The sequence below is a fragment of the Hydra vulgaris genome, chromosome 06 (assembly GCF_038396675.1).
Source record: "Hydra vulgaris chromosome 06, alternate assembly HydraT2T_AEP".
NCBI lineage: Eukaryota > Metazoa > Cnidaria > Hydrozoa > Anthoathecata > Hydridae > Hydra > Hydra vulgaris.
In genome coordinates, this window is record NC_088925.1 from 15,000,499 (window position 1) to 15,020,524 (window position 20,026).

At 26.9% G+C, this 20,026-nt stretch overlaps 1 protein-coding gene across 6 annotated transcripts; it reads left to right on the forward strand.

The window, feature by feature from the left end:
- Positions 1 to 2,465: 2,465 nt before the first annotated feature.
- On the forward strand, positions 2,466 to 15,058 carry LOC136081667 (uncharacterized). 6 transcript variants are annotated; one of them, XM_065799316.1, is made up of 6 exons: positions 2,466 to 2,762; positions 8,272 to 8,332; positions 10,670 to 10,762; positions 13,357 to 13,474; positions 13,709 to 14,121; positions 14,589 to 15,058. In XM_065799316.1, exons 1-6 carry the CDS (start codon positions 2,504 to 2,506, stop codon positions 14,590 to 14,592), a joined length of 948 nt encoding a protein of 315 aa, XP_065655388.1. In that variant the 5' UTR covers positions 2,466 to 2,503; the 3' UTR covers positions 14,593 to 15,058. The 6 variants fall into 6 exon arrangements, with proteins under 6 accessions (XP_065655388.1, XP_065655387.1, XP_065655389.1 ...); XM_065799315.1 differs by having other exon boundaries at positions 14,670 to 15,058; XM_065799317.1 differs by having other exon boundaries at positions 13,709 to 14,099.
- Positions 15,059 to 20,026: the final 4,968 nt, after the last annotated feature.

The following is a 20,026-nucleotide window of genomic DNA, read 5'->3' on the forward strand; positions in this document are numbered from 1 at the left end:
TCTTAAGTTAAATTATAAATTCTGAAACTGTATATATTTTTTATCTTTTAATGTATAAAAGTTATGAAAAGAAACTAGAAAGGAGTTAGTTTCACTTTTGCACATACAACAAAGAGTATTAAAAAACAATTTAATTTATAAGACGTGATGTATAAAAAGTTGCGGTTAACATTTTATTGCACTACAGCAAGCGGTATTTGCATAGTTTAAATGACAATTGATAAATGAGAAACATTTTATAATATATATTAGTATGAGAATACAAGAACATAATCCTGTATTTAAGTTAGTTTATAGTTTCGGTTTTGATAAGAAAACATATGTCGTATATTAATGTGAGAATATAGAAACATAATCCTGTATTTAAGTTAGAAGATAGTTTCGGTTTTGATGAGAAAACATTTTTTATTTTCATAGCAGCTCAATGCAACTAAGGCATGGTACGCGGTTTTTCTGAACAAAAGTATAAGTTATTTCAATTACAATGTATGTAAGTTTTTTTATCAAAAAGTATGACCTATTTGGTATGAATGGAAAAAATATTTAAACCACTATTATAATCTCGTAAAAGTAATGCGACTTTAATAAATCGTCAAGCGAAGTTTTATTTAGAAAAAAATTAGTTTTTAACATAAAGTACCTTGGGGCTTGGCTATAGATAAGTCTATGGATTTAATTCTTTCGTAAACCACGCATTGGCGTTTGTTTTCAATGAATATAACTTGACATTTATAATCAGACATTATTTGGGAAAATTATCCATGAAAACCATTTTTTTATGAAAATTGAAGTTATTATTTTCAATACCACAACTAAATGAGTATGTTTAAAAATAATGTTACGTTAGGTTCAGTTAAACTATGGTAGTGTTGATTTTTCTACAAAAGTCGTTTTTGCATAAATAATCATAAGTTTTAGGACCATTCAAAAAAACTGTTTTCGGTATTTAGTATCATTTTTTGAAATACTCGGGACTTATTTAGCCATCTTGAAAAAATAATTTATTCCATTCAGAATGCGTAAACAATTAAAAACAGAGGCGGTAAACTTTATAAACAAATTAATTTCATTTTCAAACTCGTTTCGTTTTTATATCAGTAGTAAACTTTAACTGACATTTGGTTACTTTTATTTTTATAACAATAATTTAAAAGTAAAACTTAAAAAATTTAAAAAAAGTAAGTTACTTTTACCTTATTTTTATAAAAACAGTTTTATCTTTGAACACTAAGTCGATACAAATAGCTATTATGGCTTCAGTAATGTTAAGATAAATACTTTTTGTTGTTAGCACAGCGCAAAATGAAATATATATTACTTAATTCATTCCAACTGCTTTTAAAAGTAGCATATTTTTTTTAAATATACCAACACAAATGTATTAAAATATGTAATTAGGTTCATTAACTATGTCAAACAAACACTTCAAGATATCTTAATAATTATCAGGACCGTTCCGAACGGGGGGTTCTTTTTTTTTGTTGGTGTCTCTAGTTGGCAAAAAATACACACAACATCCCCCATCCCTTCCACGAAAGACCTCTTCGGGACGGCCCTGATAATTATATTGATTAATCTCCTGCAAAACTGTTATAACAGACGCTTCGGTTGTTTATAATATTTTGCCATTATCTACGAGTTCTTTGTTTGCATAAATTAAATACCAATAAAGAAAAAGCTATTCGGTTTGCCACTAACAACCAATCTGATTTGTTTAAAATTATCGGGTTTTTTATTTTACGAGTTTGTTTGTTCTATGCCTTAGTTGCATTAAGAAAAACACTCATTTTATCAAAAATAATTAATTCAATATTTATCTTCATATTACATATGCACCACTTTGTAGTATTAAAGTTTGTATCTACAAATTCCATCATTGCTTGTATTTTCGTATTAACATTATTTACAAACAACTACTTCTCTATACAAAAAAATAATTTCTTTAAATTCAAATAAGTTCATTGATTAACTCTGCAAGTCTTAATCGTTATAAAGGCTAATTGTGAGCATTTCAAGGATTGTTTTGAATAATGGAAAATACAATTACTTGATAACTTATTTTTTCAGTATGTTTTTCTTATGCAAAAACAAAAGTTTTCGAGAGTTTTTATATGAAAAGTAGTGCTTATGTATATATAAAAGTATATTATAAAAGTAGTTGCAATAGAAGTTGTTATGGCAACGGAAAAAAACCACGTTAAATTAAATAGTTTTAAAATATTTCCGGGAATTTTTGATGGAATTTCCCGGTATAAAAAAAGAGCAATATATATATATATATATATATATATATATATATATATATATATATATATATATATATATATATATATATATATATATATATATATATATATATATATATATATATATATATATATATATATGTTCTTTTTTTCATTAAAAATAAAAATTGATTATTTTTTTAAAGATTAGATTTTGTATAATTAGGTTTTTACAAATAAATATTTTTTTAAATTGCAGCAAGTAGTTGATTTTTAAAATGAAGCAAAATGAAAGTTGCGAAACCTTAGAGATTTCAGAAAGTTTAAACATAGATGAATCAATAAACTACTTGTTTATAGATGAGATTTGTGAGGCTCTTCTAAATAATGTATCATCATCCTCAGAATTGATTAGAATCTTAGAATTAAATGGATTTGATAGAGTTGATTTAGATGACTTTTTGAGTTTACTCATTGACCTTGGAAGAATCAATCTTGTTGAAACTATTATAGAAGCATTTCATGGATCTGCAACCGGTGTGTATTTAGTTATTTTTCAAAAATTTATTTTAAAAACATTTTAGACTTTGTTACTTTATTATTTTTTATTTAGACAACTAAATTATGCATAAAATAAATAAAATAAAATAAAGTTTTTTTTTAGTCTAAGCACAAAAAAAATATTAAATACGTTTTAAAGATAACTCTAACACTAGAATGAATTTTAAATAAATCTTCAAGTCATTTAAGGATCGGATCTTTGAAAAAGTGTATTTGAATTTTCTGACTTGAATTTTAAACCATAGTTTTATATAACCTAAGAAAACAAAAAAATTACTTTTCCATGGTTTATAATTATTAACCATGGAAAAGTACTTTGTTTGTTTGTAGCATTAATATGTTATGTTGGAGTGTATGAATTGATATTGTTGTTATTAGTGTAATTTAATACTAAAATTTAATAATAATATATTTTAATCCCTTTTTTTTTATAATAGCCCTGACACAGTCATCTGAGAGTAGATATATATATATATATATATATATATATATATATATATATATATATATATATATATATATATATATATATATATATATATATATATATATATGTATATATATATATACACAGTGTGTTTCATAATTCACAGTTACTTTCAGGAATCTATGTTCATAAATTCATATTCATAAAATATAAAAGTAGGTCTCCTTTTACTTTTATTTATTGAATCAATACAATATTCTTTATTAAACTATTACTTTCATTATTTTATATTCCAGTCAAAGATCAGAGGAGCTTGACATCATCACTGAGAGATCTCAGCTACAGAAGTTGGAAGCCAGTCAAAGTGCAATTCTTAAGTGAAGCTGATTATTAAACACAAATAACTTCTTGTCAGGCAATATTGAATAAGTATAATAATGCCAGATGTCATGAAAATATTTTTTTCAGTGATGAGTGTGCTTTTTATGCAGAAAGTAAAGGATCACAAATCTGCATGTGGAACATTTCGACTAAGTACTTGATTGGGCCATTTTTCATGGATGGTTCCATAAAAGCTGATTCTTATATTCAGCTTTTGCAGACACGTTTTTTTCCAGCTCTAAATGAAAAACGCATTTTTCTTTCTTCACATTTCCAGCAGGATGGAGCACCTGCTCACACTGCCCTAAAAACGAGGAAATTTCTGAATCAAAATTTTGCAGATCGCTGGGTAGGTAAATTTGTACCGACTCCCTGGCCTCCATGTAGTCCAGATCTTTCCTCCTGTGACAATGCTCTGTGGGGGACATAAAACAGTATTTTATGTATAGGTCAGATCTCCATTTTAACATCAGTTAAAACTGCAAGAATCTGTCTGAGTTTACAAAAGATTTTATAATTAGGTTCTCACTATTCTGCAGCAATTGTGATTGGTGCATAATAGTGAGAGCCCTCAAATGAGCACTGTGCAAACCATTACAAATAACTTACTTACACTGTTTCATGTTGGCGCATTAAAAATCAGGTAAAATGCTTTATAATATGCAAACATAGATGGTGGAATAAGTCTATTGCAATGAAGGAGCTCACTAACACTGCTCCATGGTGGCACATTAAAAATCAGGTAAATTTCTTTGAAATATGTAACAAATAGATGGTGGAATAAGTTTATAGCAAAAGATGCCATAACTATAACCCATAAAATGAACAGAAAAAGGCATTAAAAACTTAGCTTTTTTTTTGTTTAGATAAACCTTTTATGGATGAGGTTAGCTTTTGTATATATAAGAAGTACTTGTTTTATTATGTCCTTTGTTTTTATTATGTTGCGTATATAAGTACTTGTTTTATAATATCCTAGTTATCATGAATATCATTTTATAAAAAATATCCCAAGTATTTATACTGTGTTGTGTATGAGAGAGTCATGTTAAATAATTTAAAACAAAGGTTTGTAACAAGAGTTCATAGTTTTAAAGGAACATAATTAGTGGTTTGTTATTGCTAAAAGATATATCATGTTTCATAGCATAACTAGAGCATAAGTACAGTAAGTTCTATAGGTCCTTCCCAGTAGGCACATGACAGTTTTAAGACATCTTAAACAGGCATTAAAACATACATGTATTAAAATATTTTTTAGGTTTCTAAATCGTGTCTTGTGCCTACTGCATTTACTGAGAGCGAACACACAACAATATCACAAGTTTATCAAACGTTGTTGATAACAAAAAGACCTAAATAACCTATAGGAGTTGTGTTAAGTAAGGCACTAAGTTTGGTAATATATTAATTAAATAGCAGATAAGGCAGTACATCTTCTTGATATATATATATATATATATATATATATATATATATATATATATATATATATATATATATATATATATATGTACATATATATATATATACATATATATATATATACATGTATATATATATATATATATGTATATATATAAATGTATATATATACATATATATATATATATATGTATATATATATATATATATATATATATATATATATATATATATATATATATATGTATACGTATATATGTATATGTATATATGTATAAGTATAGAAATATATATATATCCCGGCCAGCATGCCCAGATGGGTTGTATCCCGGGATTGCGTGGGCATCCGGGCATGGGCTTGATGTGGGCTTGTCATATGATTTTATATGGGTCCCATATGGGCAAATTATTAAAATTACGGAACTCATTATTTACTATTATTATTATATAATTTTCGTATTCCGTCATTTATTTTGATTGGAATATAATAAAATAGCATTTAAAACTTGTTTTAATTTCGAGTGTTCAGTTCATCCAAGGCAGCTAGATTATGAATTTGTATATTATGCATCGGGAATTTGTTAATTGCGCCAATTTGCAACGCTATGGTTATAGTGAAATATTAATTATCAAATTATTTTGAAAAAAACAGCGAACATTTAGTAAGTACTAATGTTTTGTTTTGAAAATAGTATATTTACTATACATATGTTTTATAAGAAACTGATCAATTTGTTTTAAACGTCATTGCTTGTATAATATATTATTTTATGATAAAAGGACAGAAAATAACTTACTAGTACTTGTACTGATGTAATTATTAGGCTTTAATTTATTGGTTAGTGGTTAGTAATATAATGCATTAAGTTAATTATCCGGTATCTTTAAATAATTTCAATTTAAGCTTTCAACAATTTTCCGAGATGCCATCGATCATAAAATATGTTGGTTATGTTGTCATAAAATTTTTAATAATATATTTTATTTGTGAGTTCATATTTTACTGCGATAAATTTTTTATTATCTAAGTTAAATATTTATGAATATGGCCAAAAATTTTGAATGTTGTCAAAGAACAAAAAGGAGGCGAGTGAGAAGGGCAGTGGATGAGTTACTAAAGAGTGTGAATGAACGTAATGAAGAGCCCGACATTAACAATGACTTAGGTCTGTGTTATGAATCAGTTAATAATATAATGACCAGTGGAGATGTAGAAATACGTTCTTGCATATTGGATGAAAATGAAATTGATGAAAATTTCAAAAAGATAGATAATAATCTTTCAGATGTATCATTGCAATACGAATTTTAAAGTAAAAGCCAATTATTTAATAGTGAAGCAAGTACGTATGATCTTACTGATGGAAACTATAGCAACAATGAATCCAATTTAACATTCTGACAAGTTTGTAGGCAGTAGCAATGATGAAGAGAATGTTTGTAAATGTGATATTCGTGATCAGCTAGCTACGTGGGTAGTTAGACATAATATTTCTACTACTGCAGTAACAGCTCTATTGCATATTCTATGGTTGGCAGGTTTAAATGTTCCTAAAGATGAATGCACTTTGATGGAAACACCTAAGAAGGTTTCTAATATCATCGCCAGAGCTGGTGGATCATATTATTATGTTGGAGTAAAAACTGCCTTATTGAGTGCATTATCGCAATTAAATGAATCGACATTATCAGACATTTCTGCACTATCTTTAAAAATAAATGTTGACAGCATTCCACTCTTTCATAGTTCAAATATGCAACTTTGGCCAATACTCGGGTATGTAAATGAATTACCTAAAAAACAAGTTTTTTTTATTGGACTTTATACAGGCAAGACAAAGCCAACATCAGTAGAGAAATATTTAAATGATTTTATTTTAGAAATGAAGTCTCTGTCGGAAGGTTTAGAATACCGTGGAAAACGACATGACATATTTATAAATGCAATAATTTGTCATTAAATGTAGAGCTTTTATTAAATGTATAAAAAGAAAATTGCGGTTACAATGGCTGTGAACGCTGTATACAAGAAGGGGTCCATTTGAAATATAGAATGATGTTTCCCGATACAAGTTCAACTCTACGTACTGATGCGGGCTTTATCATGCAAAAAGATGAAGATCACCATATCGCACTTTCACCGTTAACTGAATTGCAAGTAGGACTTGTTACACAATGTCCTCTTGATTACATGCACCTTGTATGCTTGGGAATAGTTAGGCGGATCATATCTTTATGGATCAAGGGCGATTTAAAAAATAGATTGTCTGCTAACACAGTTAATAAAATATCTGAAAAACTTATATCACTTAAAAAATATTTTCCTAAAGAGTTTGCGAGACGTCCAAGATCACTGTATGAGTACCAACAATGGAAGGCAACAGAGTTGCGCCAATTTTTATTATATACTGGACCTACTATTTTATTTAATTTGGTTTCTGATAATGTTTATCGTAATTTCTTACTGTTAAGCGTGTCTATGACATTTTTACTTAATCCAAAGTTGTGTAATAAGTTTTACGATTATGTTGAAAACCATATACATATATATATATATATATATATATATATATATATATATATATATATATATATATATATATATATATATATATATATATATATATATATATATATATATATATATATATATATATATATATATATATATATATATATATATATATATATATATATATATATATATGTACATATGTAAATTATGTTAGTGTATTTTACAAATAGAGTGCTCAATGTTCTTAAAGAACAGAGCAATAATAAATTAGTAAAAAGCACTATCTAACTTTTTTCTTCAACTTGAAGTTTCACCATTGCTGGATCATCAGGAAGAGTTCTTCCTGATGATCCAGAACTCTTCCTGATGATCCAGCAATGGTGAAACTTCAAGTTGAAGAAAAAAGTTAGATAAGTGTTTTTTACTAATTTATATATCTACATATATATGTTAGTGGTTTGTTATATATATATATATATATTATATATATATATATATATATATATATATATATATATATATATATATATATATATATATATATATATATATATATATATATATATGCATATAATAATAATATAAAATAAATTGTGTAAATTATGTGTAAAAGCCAATTTTACAAAACTGTTTTTTGCACATACCTGTAAATTAAAAGATGTTGTACAAAAATAGTTTATCTAAAATTGAATTGAATAAAAAATTTTTAAATGAAAAAAGTTTTGAACAATATTTAGAACCAACTAACAAGAGCATAAATTTACAAATGTCAAGTTCTCTTTTAACTCTACCTTCTGGGTATGTAACTAATTTTATTTTATTTTTTGAGTAAAATTAACATGCCAATGTTTTACAGTGTTTTATTTTCAAATATATTTGTCAATAAACACATAAATAGCATAAGAATTCAGAATTATATTTGTTTAATAGTTTGTTTCACATTTGCAAAGAAAACACCTTTTCAAGCCTGACAACAATGATTTGAACAAATAACTAATACATGATTTTATTATTATTATTTGCCAGTTTTTAAAAATATTTTAGACAGACATATTTGACAGGTATTTTAAAAGAAGTACCTGAAATTTTATCAGCTAACTTTGAGTTGTTGAAAAATAATATACTAAAAAATACTGTCGTTTACTAATGCTAATAATTTAGGTAACTTTAGTATTCTTCATTAGTATTATTTTGTGTCAATCAATATATTTTTCTTATTAAAATATTTTTTGACTTAAGTTCTTGCGAAATTAAGGATGTTAACTCAAACTTGTTACAAAAATTCACAGTATTGAAAGTATTTTTTTGCTATTGAATTGGTATTCTGAATTGATTTGTCAGTGACTTAAAAGTCTTAGGAGCTTTTTCTTTTTTCCACTGTTTGTAGAATGATTAGGAACACACTTTATTTACTAACATTTATAGTGTATTAAACTAAGTAATGTGACCTGTTTAAAACATTAAAGTTGGTGTTTACATTAATGTTAACATTAAGCTGGTATATTTATAATCTTCTAAAAATTTTCTTTATCTCCATCTTATTCCAAATACCCCCATCAATCAGGAAGATTATTTATTTTCAATTTCAATATGATTTCACTTCTTACCTGCTTTATTGGTAATTGTTTTTTCATACTTTAACAGAATTCCGTTGAAAAAACTTAAAACTGGAAATACCTCCAGTTTCATGTTTTATGTTTGGACTGTCACCACCAACAAATATTTCTTTTATAACACAACAAACAACTTTACCATTTAGATTCTTTGATTAATTAAGGCATAAAGATTATGAACAGTTTTTTTTTATTGTAATGGTGCAAAAATGCAGAACTAAGTATCTGTGCAAAATGAATGTTTATAAATGTTTTTACTTTTTTAGGTTCAAATTCACAAAATCTTTTACAACTTTTTCAAACATCCTTTTCTAAGCAGCAAATAGCACAAAACCAATTGTTATCTTTTTTTTTTATTTTTTACCATTCGATAACAAAATCTCTATCTTTATCAATAACCTTACCTTTATGTATTAGTTTTTAATGGTTTTTTACTGGTTGAATCAATTTTAATGGTTTTTTTTACTGGTTGAATCAAGGAACTAGTCTTCTTCAAAGATAGATGTTTTTATTGACATTACAGAAACATATCTATATCCTATTTTCTAAATAAAATCTCGTTTTTTGATCATTTTGAAAAAAAAATTGATTGGTTTAGTTGTGTCTGTATATTTTTTTTTGGTTGAAATCAAAGATCTGACAAATTGTTTTAATTTTAAAATCTTAATAATTTTAAAAACTCAAATAGTTTAAAAATTTAAGACTAATTTGTCAGTCTTTTGACATTTTTGTCTTTTTTTGACATTTTTTCGTAAATCTTTTGCTGCATTTTTGTCTTCTTTTGACATATTTTTGTCAATCTTTTGTTGTTTTTTTGTTAACCATTTGATATATTTTTGTCAAACTTTTTTTTCAAACTTTTTAAACTAGCCTCAGATAGAAAAATTTTGAGGCACATACCAATATTGATATTTTTGGTGCTTTGAAAACTGGCACAAATATACTCTCAAAAAACAGCTTTACTTTAAATCATTTGTTTTATATAGATTTAAAATTTCATTATAATTTGATGCTTGATATGACCATATAGCGTTTAGAACTACAAAATTATTTGAACTTTCACAGTTTTAAAATATGTCAAAAATTAAAAAAAGACGTGGCTTTTAACTTATTTGCATGGGTTTTTATTTAATGTTAAACTACTGGAAAAAATCATTTAAAATATTGCTTAATACAAAACCTCTAAAATCTAATATGATAGTATAATAAACTTAGATAGTAAAAACAATTATATATGATGAAGTTATTTTTGTCTACTCTTGAACTATATATTGCTCACAAAATTTTGGCATTTTATTCAATTTATATGTGATACATATAATTGATCTGCTATTGATTTGAGAATACTCCTTGATCTGCTTTTGAATTTATTTTATTCATATAAAACTTTTAATTTTTCGTGTTTTCCATGGTTACATAATCTCTAACAAGAACTTTAAACATATCTTGTATGTTATTTAAATTTTCAAAATAAAGACTTTTTATGTTATTTTGTATGACTAAAGAAGTTTTTTTTGATTAGAGAATTGAGCAATGCAGCTTCAAACAATGACGATATTGAAGGTTGGCATAACGAAGTTACAGAAAATCAACGAAATCATCTTTCAGATAAACTGTATTATTATTATTCTTTTTTTTATAAATTTTTTTGTAATTTGTATTAATGTACTGCTTTTAAGCTTGTCTTTCTTTGAGTTTTCTTTTTGATTCCAAAATACTACTGTAAGTTTTTTTTTTCAAATAAAAAAATAATTTAATCTATAAAATAAGTTGCTAGTTTGAAAGAATGCCAATCATACATTTACATTAACATTGCACAGTGGGCCAGGTGGTGGACAAAACCTGAAAAATAAAGATTTATTATATTCAAAACCATATAATAAAACATGTTTGTAATACTCTAATTTAAAGTGAAAAATTTGAAAATTATTTGAGTATAATAGTATCTTTTAAAGCCACAAAAATTAGTTGCGTTTTCATGTATAATGAAAAACTTTTTTTTTTTTAAAAGCATTAAATTTTTTTTTTTTTAAGTATAGCTTTAATAAACAGTAACTTCTAAAATTTTATAAGCTTACAGAATTAGTTTATATATTTAAAATATTTAACAGTAAAGCTTTTTGAAAAGAAATCTAAAGTAAAGATCAGTCTCTATAATACACTTATAATCTGGCTTTAAAATAACGAGGTGAATTTTCAACATTTATTACTTTTATTTTATACAAAAAGTGTCATATAATTTAGGGAACCTACGAGAACCTATATTAAATACTTGAACTAGTAAATGCAATATGTATACAACCAATTTGAACTAAATACATTGCCCCTAATTTCCACTTTTGGGTTTATTTAATATTTTAAAACAATGACTTGTAACTTATGTTATTTGCTTGACATCAACTTTTATTTCTTGTAAACAAAAATACATGTTATTTTGTTTGTTATTTAATTCAATACAAATTGCACTGTTTACTTAACAGTTTTTTTGTTTTTTTGTTTAGTAATAAATTAAAAATGGTGACATTTACGGACTTTTACAACAAAATAAACTAGTTCCTTATGATATACCATTATTTTCATTGAAGTTAACTGTTCTAGTTTCTGCAGATATTAAACTAGAGGACTCTGAGTGAAAAACTTTATAAAATTATAATGTAAAAAATTAATAGCTGCAAACAATGACAATACTTTTTTAGAGAGAAGTAATGAAAATTAGCTAGCTCAAGATTTTCAATACACCTATGGTACATTAAATGCTACATCATCAGTTGAAGTTGGGAAACCATGTGGCTCTTTTGAAAAGCTTGTAACAGAACAAAAAGAATAAGCCTAAGAATGTGAGTAATATTTTATTTAGCCATAAATTATTTCATGCAATAAAATCAAACTAAGAAGTGAGTTTAAGTACGAAACTGGCACAAAAATTTCTGAAATTTGAAATAAAAACCCCATTAAACCTGCTTAGATATATTCACGTGATGAAACTTTATCATTAACTGTTAATGGTGATATCAAAATCAACATACCAGCTTCTAAGAAGTGGTGCTGAAAAAAAAGGCTGCCACATCCTTTATATAATAGTATAAGATCTTCAAAAGCTAAATGCTATCTCAAGAACATTCAAATAAATCGCTAGTCAGTACAAATATCGCTAAAAGATCATCTAAAACACACTCTTAAAAAGCTATGTGATATACAAACTATTTTGATATACAAACTACTTTGCTAATCACAATGCTAAGGAATTAACTAAACTAATGTTTATATGCAAAGCTGGTTTTGATGGTGCTACAGGATATAGTGTTTACAAACAGGTAAGTTAAAATGAAAATAGTGACGTATGAAGAGTGCCTTTTGATTATTTGTATAGTACTTTTAGAACTCAGTAGATTTTATAATAATAAAAATGTTGTCATATCATTCACCCAGAATCTGCGGCCAATATATTAAAAATAAAAGTAATACATTATTATATATAGAGATGATAAATAATCTACAGACTTATTCAAAACGTTGTGAACATGTAATAATATCAATAATAGAGTTTGAAATCTATTCACTTACTCGTATTTTTTATTTATTCCTATATATTTATTTATATATTTCAAATCGATTATATAATAATATAGGTAATAGAGTTTTAAATCTAGTGATAAATTTTCATTTTTTCTGAAGTATAATTTAGTGCACATTTTTATTTTTAAAGTTTGTTGCATCAATTTTTGTTTTAAGTTTATTCCACCAGAAGAGTTTGTTATTCAGTTCCACGATTTTAAGAAGTTATATGATAGAAAATTAAAAAAATTTAAATCCGGGTTTAAAGTTTTATAAAGTTTGTTAAATAATTTTTAGTATTGGCAACTATTTAACTAAAATTTATAATAAAAGTAAATATATCTTAATAAAAAGTGATTCTTTGGACATATAAAGGGTTTTAGTAAAAAAAAAAAGATCAAAATAATTTTGTCCACCATATGTCTAATATCCGGCCCACTGTGCATTGCTTGAGATTCTTTTAAAAGCGATCTTTTCCCACTAATCTAACTATGGATTATGTTTATGTAATTTATATGTGATTTTTTGAAGTTATTTAGAACTGTCTTTTTTAAATGTAATTTGTTTTTATTATATAATATCTTTTATAATAAAAACAAATTACATAAATTTTTATATAAATGTAATTTGTTTTTATTATATAATATCTTTTAGAGAATCATCAATTAAAATCACATTAAAAACTGATTTTCTAAATGATAATTACGTAGAAAAGCTTAAAGTCTATGTAAATGAAGCAGAAGTTGCAGCATATATTAATGCAAGAAGCAAGGTATTTTCTATTGGTGTTTTTTGTAAGTTCATAAATGTCTTTAAATGAAATGTTTAATAAAATAGTTTTTTCTTGTTGCACAAAATTATCAAAACTATTTTGTTTCTAATTATCTTAATTTTTTAATCATATACCAAATTATCACCTATGCAACAATTTTAAAATGACTGTTAACACAAAATGTATGTTTTCATATTATCTACTAATCATGATTAATTTATGAATTTATTTCAGGTTGAATATATTCAGCTTTTAGAAGGAAAAGTTTTGGAAATACAGATAAAACTCAAAGACCACATGCAAAAAAAGTATGAAGAACAAATAGACCCTATAGAAATATGTATAGAAAAAATGCTTGAAACAGATGAATTAATTTGTATTAACAAACCATGTGATACTAATGAAGTAGATAATGAAAGTGTACATAAAATCGAGGAAGATGCTTACAAAGTACACATTCAAAATATGATGAATGAAGAAGAATTTGAGGAAATAATGCTTGAACCACAAGAAACCTATAAAAGTATGGACATTCAGAAAATGCATGAAATACAGAGAGATTTTAAAGAATCATGTATTGAAAATAATGACAAAGTAATTTCAAAAATATGCAATCACCGGCAAGGTTTTACTTTGCTATTTTCAAAGTAACTTATTATTTTTGCTTGAAAAGTGTTAGCATAAATTTAAAAGCTGGTTCTAAAGATAAGCCAGTTTTTTACATACTCCACATCAAAATGACAGTCTTAAAACCAGGTTTGGTTTTGTACTACTTCTACTACCACGACTATTACTATTACTGCTACTGCTACTTGAATGATACATAAAATAAATAAAATAAGATATGCAAATACAATGAAACAAGTACGTAATAAACACATTTAAAAATCAGACACTGGGCATATAACATTAGGTCACAAATTTATGACATTCGTGACCTAATCAGACATTCTGAAATTTTAGTTTTCAATACGAAATTTAATTACCATAAAAATGGTACACAGGAACATAAAAGTTATACAAAATATAAACTATAATTTAAAATGTAAATGAAAAATAATAATAAAAATAATTATAATTATAAATAATAATAAATATAATATTTTATACTTAGGTAATCAAGACGATTGAAGCTAAAAAGATATTTTATACTTAGGTAATCAAGACGATTGAAGCTAAAATATTTTATACTTAGGTAATCAAGACGATTGAAGCTAAAAAGATATTTAAAGAATGTTTTAGTGAATCTCAAATGTTTACTACGAATGATATGTAAATCGATGAACTTGAGCTTTAGACTTTTAGAAAAGAAACATTAGATACTTCTTATAAAACTTAATTTAGAAAATTAGTTTTTGGAGTGGTGTTTGGTCTTCCGCAGATTTCTTCTGGATTGATGCCATCTATTATTGGATCTTTTTTGCCAAAAGTACATTATAAATGAATTTGATAATAATATAATATACTTCATTATTTAACATAGTTAATTTTAAATGGTTGTTACTTATACACATTATATAAGACGAATTATTAAACATGTTTGTATAGTTTATATATAAATGTATTAGATTATAATATACTTGATTTTGGTTTTATTAGACATGTAAAATTATATTCTAATAACACAAATAATAAAATTTTATTCTTATAACAAATACATTTAAAATGCATTTACTTAAACATTGTTTTAAAAATGACTAATTTTAAAACAGCATAATACAACCTTAAAGAAGATTAACCTATTGGAAAATTAAACCTTATACTGGAAATCCAATTAAGGAAATTTATTAAATTCGTGTTATAATTAAGAATAAATTCATAAAGTTCAATACCCAAATAACTAATTGAATCAGCGAACTCAATAGGATCCTGTAAAATTTCTATATATTATTGCATTTAATGTAGAGACACCAGGACCCGAAAGAAATCAGTTTTTTTATAAAACAAGAATGTTACAGGATTTATGAAAATCTTACAAAAAATAAACACTAGGAGAATGGTATCAAATAAAAAATAACACATTTGTAATAATCCTCAGGGACGTTGTGCTTCTATAGATTATATATTAACAAGTTTCAAAAATAATGATTGGTTGCCCTAATAACGTAAACATAATTTTGATGGCATTTAGGAATTAACTTTTTGTTTAATACTTTCATTTGGTTCAATATTTTCATTTGATGTCAGTCTGATATTCTTTTATAACATAATGCATTTTTAAGATAAAATATTTTCCTGATAATTTTGAAATAGGTTTAGGTAACTATGTGGTTTAGATATGCAGGTGCCTAAGGTAAGCAATTGTATATATTTTGTATATATAAACAAAGTATCTAACTGTAATTTTATAAATGATAAAATGTTTTTTTAATGAATTCATTGATGAATGACAAATAAAAAAGGCTAATCAGTAAATTCAATCATAGTTTCTATATTAAAAAAATATATCGTGTAAAAAAAGTGCTATCATGTATTCTTAAATAACCATAATAAAAGTTATTATGGTTATTTAAAAATACATGATAAAGTAGGGGAGAGTGGGGCACAGCTGAACACGGGGCACAGTTGAACAAAGCCATCAAAGACATAAAAATCAACACAATTCATTCATCTATGCTCAACTGCGGACGTTACACAGTGTTACGCTGATCATGTTAGTGTTTGATTAAATTTGGATAAATATTCTTTGCTGTGAAGCTTGATGTAAACAAATTGATTATTTCTTTTCAATTCATATACAATAACAATTGTGATTTCTGGTAAGTTTGTCGATATATCGTGAATACTTTTGATTTTATCAATAGATTTGTAATACACGTACTTAGAAAATGCAACTGTACTCGATGATTTTGGCACATTTACGTATGGTCATGTCAGTAGACCGCTACAGTATGGGATGCTACTGAACAAAAATAATGGGGCACAATTGAACGTGTTCAGGTGTGCCCCCTGGTTTGTTTGACATGCCCCCATAGTTCATGTTTGGCTTTAAAATAGGCTTTCGCCTAATTAGGGCTACGGTGCTGTTAATTAATTCTTAGATCTGCAGTTCATTAGTCCTATATATATATATATATATATATATATATATATATATATATATATATATATATATATATATATATATATATATATATATATATATATATATATATATATATATATATATATATATATATATATATATATATATATATATATATACACACATATATATATATATTTATATATCTTTACTTGTTTGCTTGACAAATCTTTACTTAATTGCTTGGCGTGTCAAGCGGTTAAGCTATCGTCAACCGAGACATGTCATTGTGTCAGGCTGCCATTCACTATGGAATTGCAAAGTCTACGCTATCCGGTTACGTAACGAAGTTTAAGAACACTGGAAGTGACACTGTCGTTCGTTTTGAACCAAATTATTCACGCCGACAGGTTTTCAGTAATGATGATGAGCAGTTGTTGGTTGAATATTTACTTACAGCGTCCAGACTTCACCACGGTTTGTTGATGAAAGAAGCTCGTTCTCTGGCTTTTGAATTCGCACAGGCAAACAACAAAGTTGTTACAAATAATTGGATACTGTAACAAACCGCTGGCAAAGACTGGCTATGGGAGTTTATGCGTCGCCATGTGACTTTGTCCCTTCGATCACCACAAGCAACAAGCTTGTCAAGAGCTACTAGTTTTAACAGAACAAATGTTGGTGGATTTTTTGTCAATCTAATTGACGTTTGTCAGCGAGATAAGTTCCAGCCTCATCAAATCTTTAATGTCGACGAAACTGGTGTCGCAACTGTCCATTCACCTGGCAAGGTTATTGCAGAAAGGGGAGCAAAACAGGTTGGTCAAGTAACATTGACAGAACATGGTACTCTCGTTATTGTATGCTACACAGTTAATGCAATTGGAAACTTCATACCGCCAGTATTCATCTTCCCATGTGTCTACTTTAGGAATCCAATGATAAAGAATGCTCCCCCGGGAAGTTTAGGTCTTTCGCATCTTTCAGTTTGGATGACGGCTAAAAACTGTGAACTGTACATGAAACACTTTATCAAACATGTCGAAACACTTGACATGTTTGATAAAGTGTTTTATGGACATGAAACACTTTATCAAACATGTCAAGTGTTCGAAACACTTGACATGTTTGATAAAGTGTTTCATGTCCATAATCAGCAGTACCAGTTGTAACACAACTGGTACTGCTGATTATGGACAATCATGAAAGCCATATATCAATAGCTTCACTAAATCTAGCTAAAGACAGTGGCGTTGTACTTCTCACTTTCACGCCGCATTGTAGCCATAAACTACAGCCTCTCGACAGGTCGGTCTATGGACCCTTTAAACGATTTTACAACAATGCTTGTGCAGGCTATATTGTAAGTCATCGAGGCCAGCTGGTAAACATTTATGAAATTGCAGAGTTAGTTGGGCAGGCTTTCCCACTGGCATTTACTGCTGCAAACATTACTTCTGGATATAGAGTGTCAGGGATTTATCCTTTTAATTGTGATATTTTTGACAGTAACGAGTTTCTATCATCATATGTAACAGACAGAGAAAATCCTGTAGAGAGCAGAAACAGCTGTGAAGTCAGACCTGATACGGCAGACCACAGTATATTGCAGAGAGATATTGAATTTGAAGCTGAATCTGCACCGTCTTCATCAGTCCAGTCAGCACCTGCAGTTCAGTCTGCACCGTCTACATCAGTTCAGTCGGTACCTCCAGTTCAGTCTGCATCTACTGGGATTGTCAGTCTGGCTGAGATCGGGCCTTTTCCAAAAGCAGCACCACAAAAGACCACTGGAGGAAGGAAAAAAGGTTCCACCAGAATTCTCACAGACACACTGGAGAAAAAAGCGTTGGAGAAGGCTATTCAAGCAAGATCTTTATCCAGCAAACGGAAACTGAGCATGAACAGTAATAATAGTAAGATAAAACAAATGGCAAGACAAAAAAATAAATTAAAAGTTTTATTGCTGTATTTTATAGTAATTTTATAGCTGTATGTTCTTTCGCCTTCTAGATAAGTATTGTGCATGTAAGACGTTTTGTTTATTCAGTATTAATGCTTAAAGTTTTTGCAGACTGCATTTGTTCTTGCTTTTTATTGTTTTACTGGGTCTAATTTGTCATGGGAATCAATTGTAGAAAATGCTAAGTTCAAGTGTGCCCCATCCCTGTTTCAACTGTGCCCTACAATGGGGCACAGCTGAACAATTTTGCGAGCTTTGTTATAATGCGTGTCGCCTACAAAATACAACTGTTTTTATCTTTCTTGGACATAATTTAATCCCACCAAAGATAGTTTTGTTTGTATTAAACTTAGGAGTAAAGTTACAAGCAGAAAAACTTTAGTAAATCAAAATTTAACAATTTTTGTTCAGCTGTGCCCCACTCTCCCCTACATTGTTTCGTAGATATTTCTGCATGCGGGGAGATCTGTGGTAAAAAATGTTTAATAAAGAAATTATTTAAAAAAAAAATAGAGATGCAACAACCAAAATTTCAATTTGATGTTTTAATCAATAATGAACAATATTTAAATGAATAAAAAAGTATAGAAATGTTGTTTTTTTCATTAGATTTATTTCGCTGTTTAATAAACAATTTTTATTAAATAAAAAAATAAATAGACGGTGGCTTAAAGAATATGAAGATGACAATATGCCATCTTTCCAAAGAAAATTATTTTCATAGATATGAAGTTACAATAAAATATAGTAATTATAAGAAAAGATTTAATAAACTTATAAGTGAATAAAAAAAAAAACTTAAAAAAAAGACGTTGGCTCAAATAATACATAAATGATAATTAAAATTTTTTTTTCTATTAGAAAATTTAAAAAAATCTCATAACTTTATACATTTAAATCCTTTTTGATATGTATTCCATACCCAATATACAATGCTTGCCCATGACATGTGTGTATACCCGATATACAATGCTATATACTTGCCCTTGACATGTTTGTGTAGCCAACAAAGCAATGAATTAAACTAGCCCAAATTATACTTTGAGATTTTGTTTATTGATGTAAAAGTTTCAGTGATTTTAGACCGGATATATTTTATTTGTGGAAATCAGGATACATTTTTATCAACAAGAGTTCGTATAGGAGTTCTTGTTGATAAAATCAGGCAACTAAAATGGATGGTTTTCTTTATGTGTTTTTTTTTTAAATAAAACTTTTTAAATGTTTTTTAACGTTTTTTAAATGAACTCGATACATCTAACCAAAAGTTTTGTTGATTTTAGACCGAATATATTTTAAAGTTAACCTTTGAACTTAAATGATAAATTAGTCAAAAATCTTAACCGGCTTGCTTTTTAACTAATTTATCATTTAAGATAAAATCAGGTAGGGTAGATTAGGGTAATACGAGCAGCTTGGCAATATGAGCATACTTAAAGATTTCTTAAATGTAAGCAGTGAAGTTAAAGTGGCTTTGTATTTTTTGAATCAACTTTATATGGTAATAACAGGAAGCAGTACAATTAGCGTAAATTTGTATGCAGTAAATTTATAGCGGCTATCA

Coding starts and splice junctions, on each gene's coding strand:
- LOC136081667 (XM_065799316.1), top strand. CDS start 2,504: ATGAAGCAAAATGAAAGTTGCGAAACCTTAGAGATTTCAGAAAGTTTA. Junction 8,333..10,669: donor CTTTTAACTCTACCTTCTGG/GTATGTAACTAA, acceptor TTTTTTGATTAG/AGAATTGAGCAATGCAGCTT. Junction 13,475..13,708: donor ATATTAATGCAAGAAGCAAG/GTATTTTCTATT, acceptor AATTTATTTCAG/GTTGAATATATTCAGCTTTT.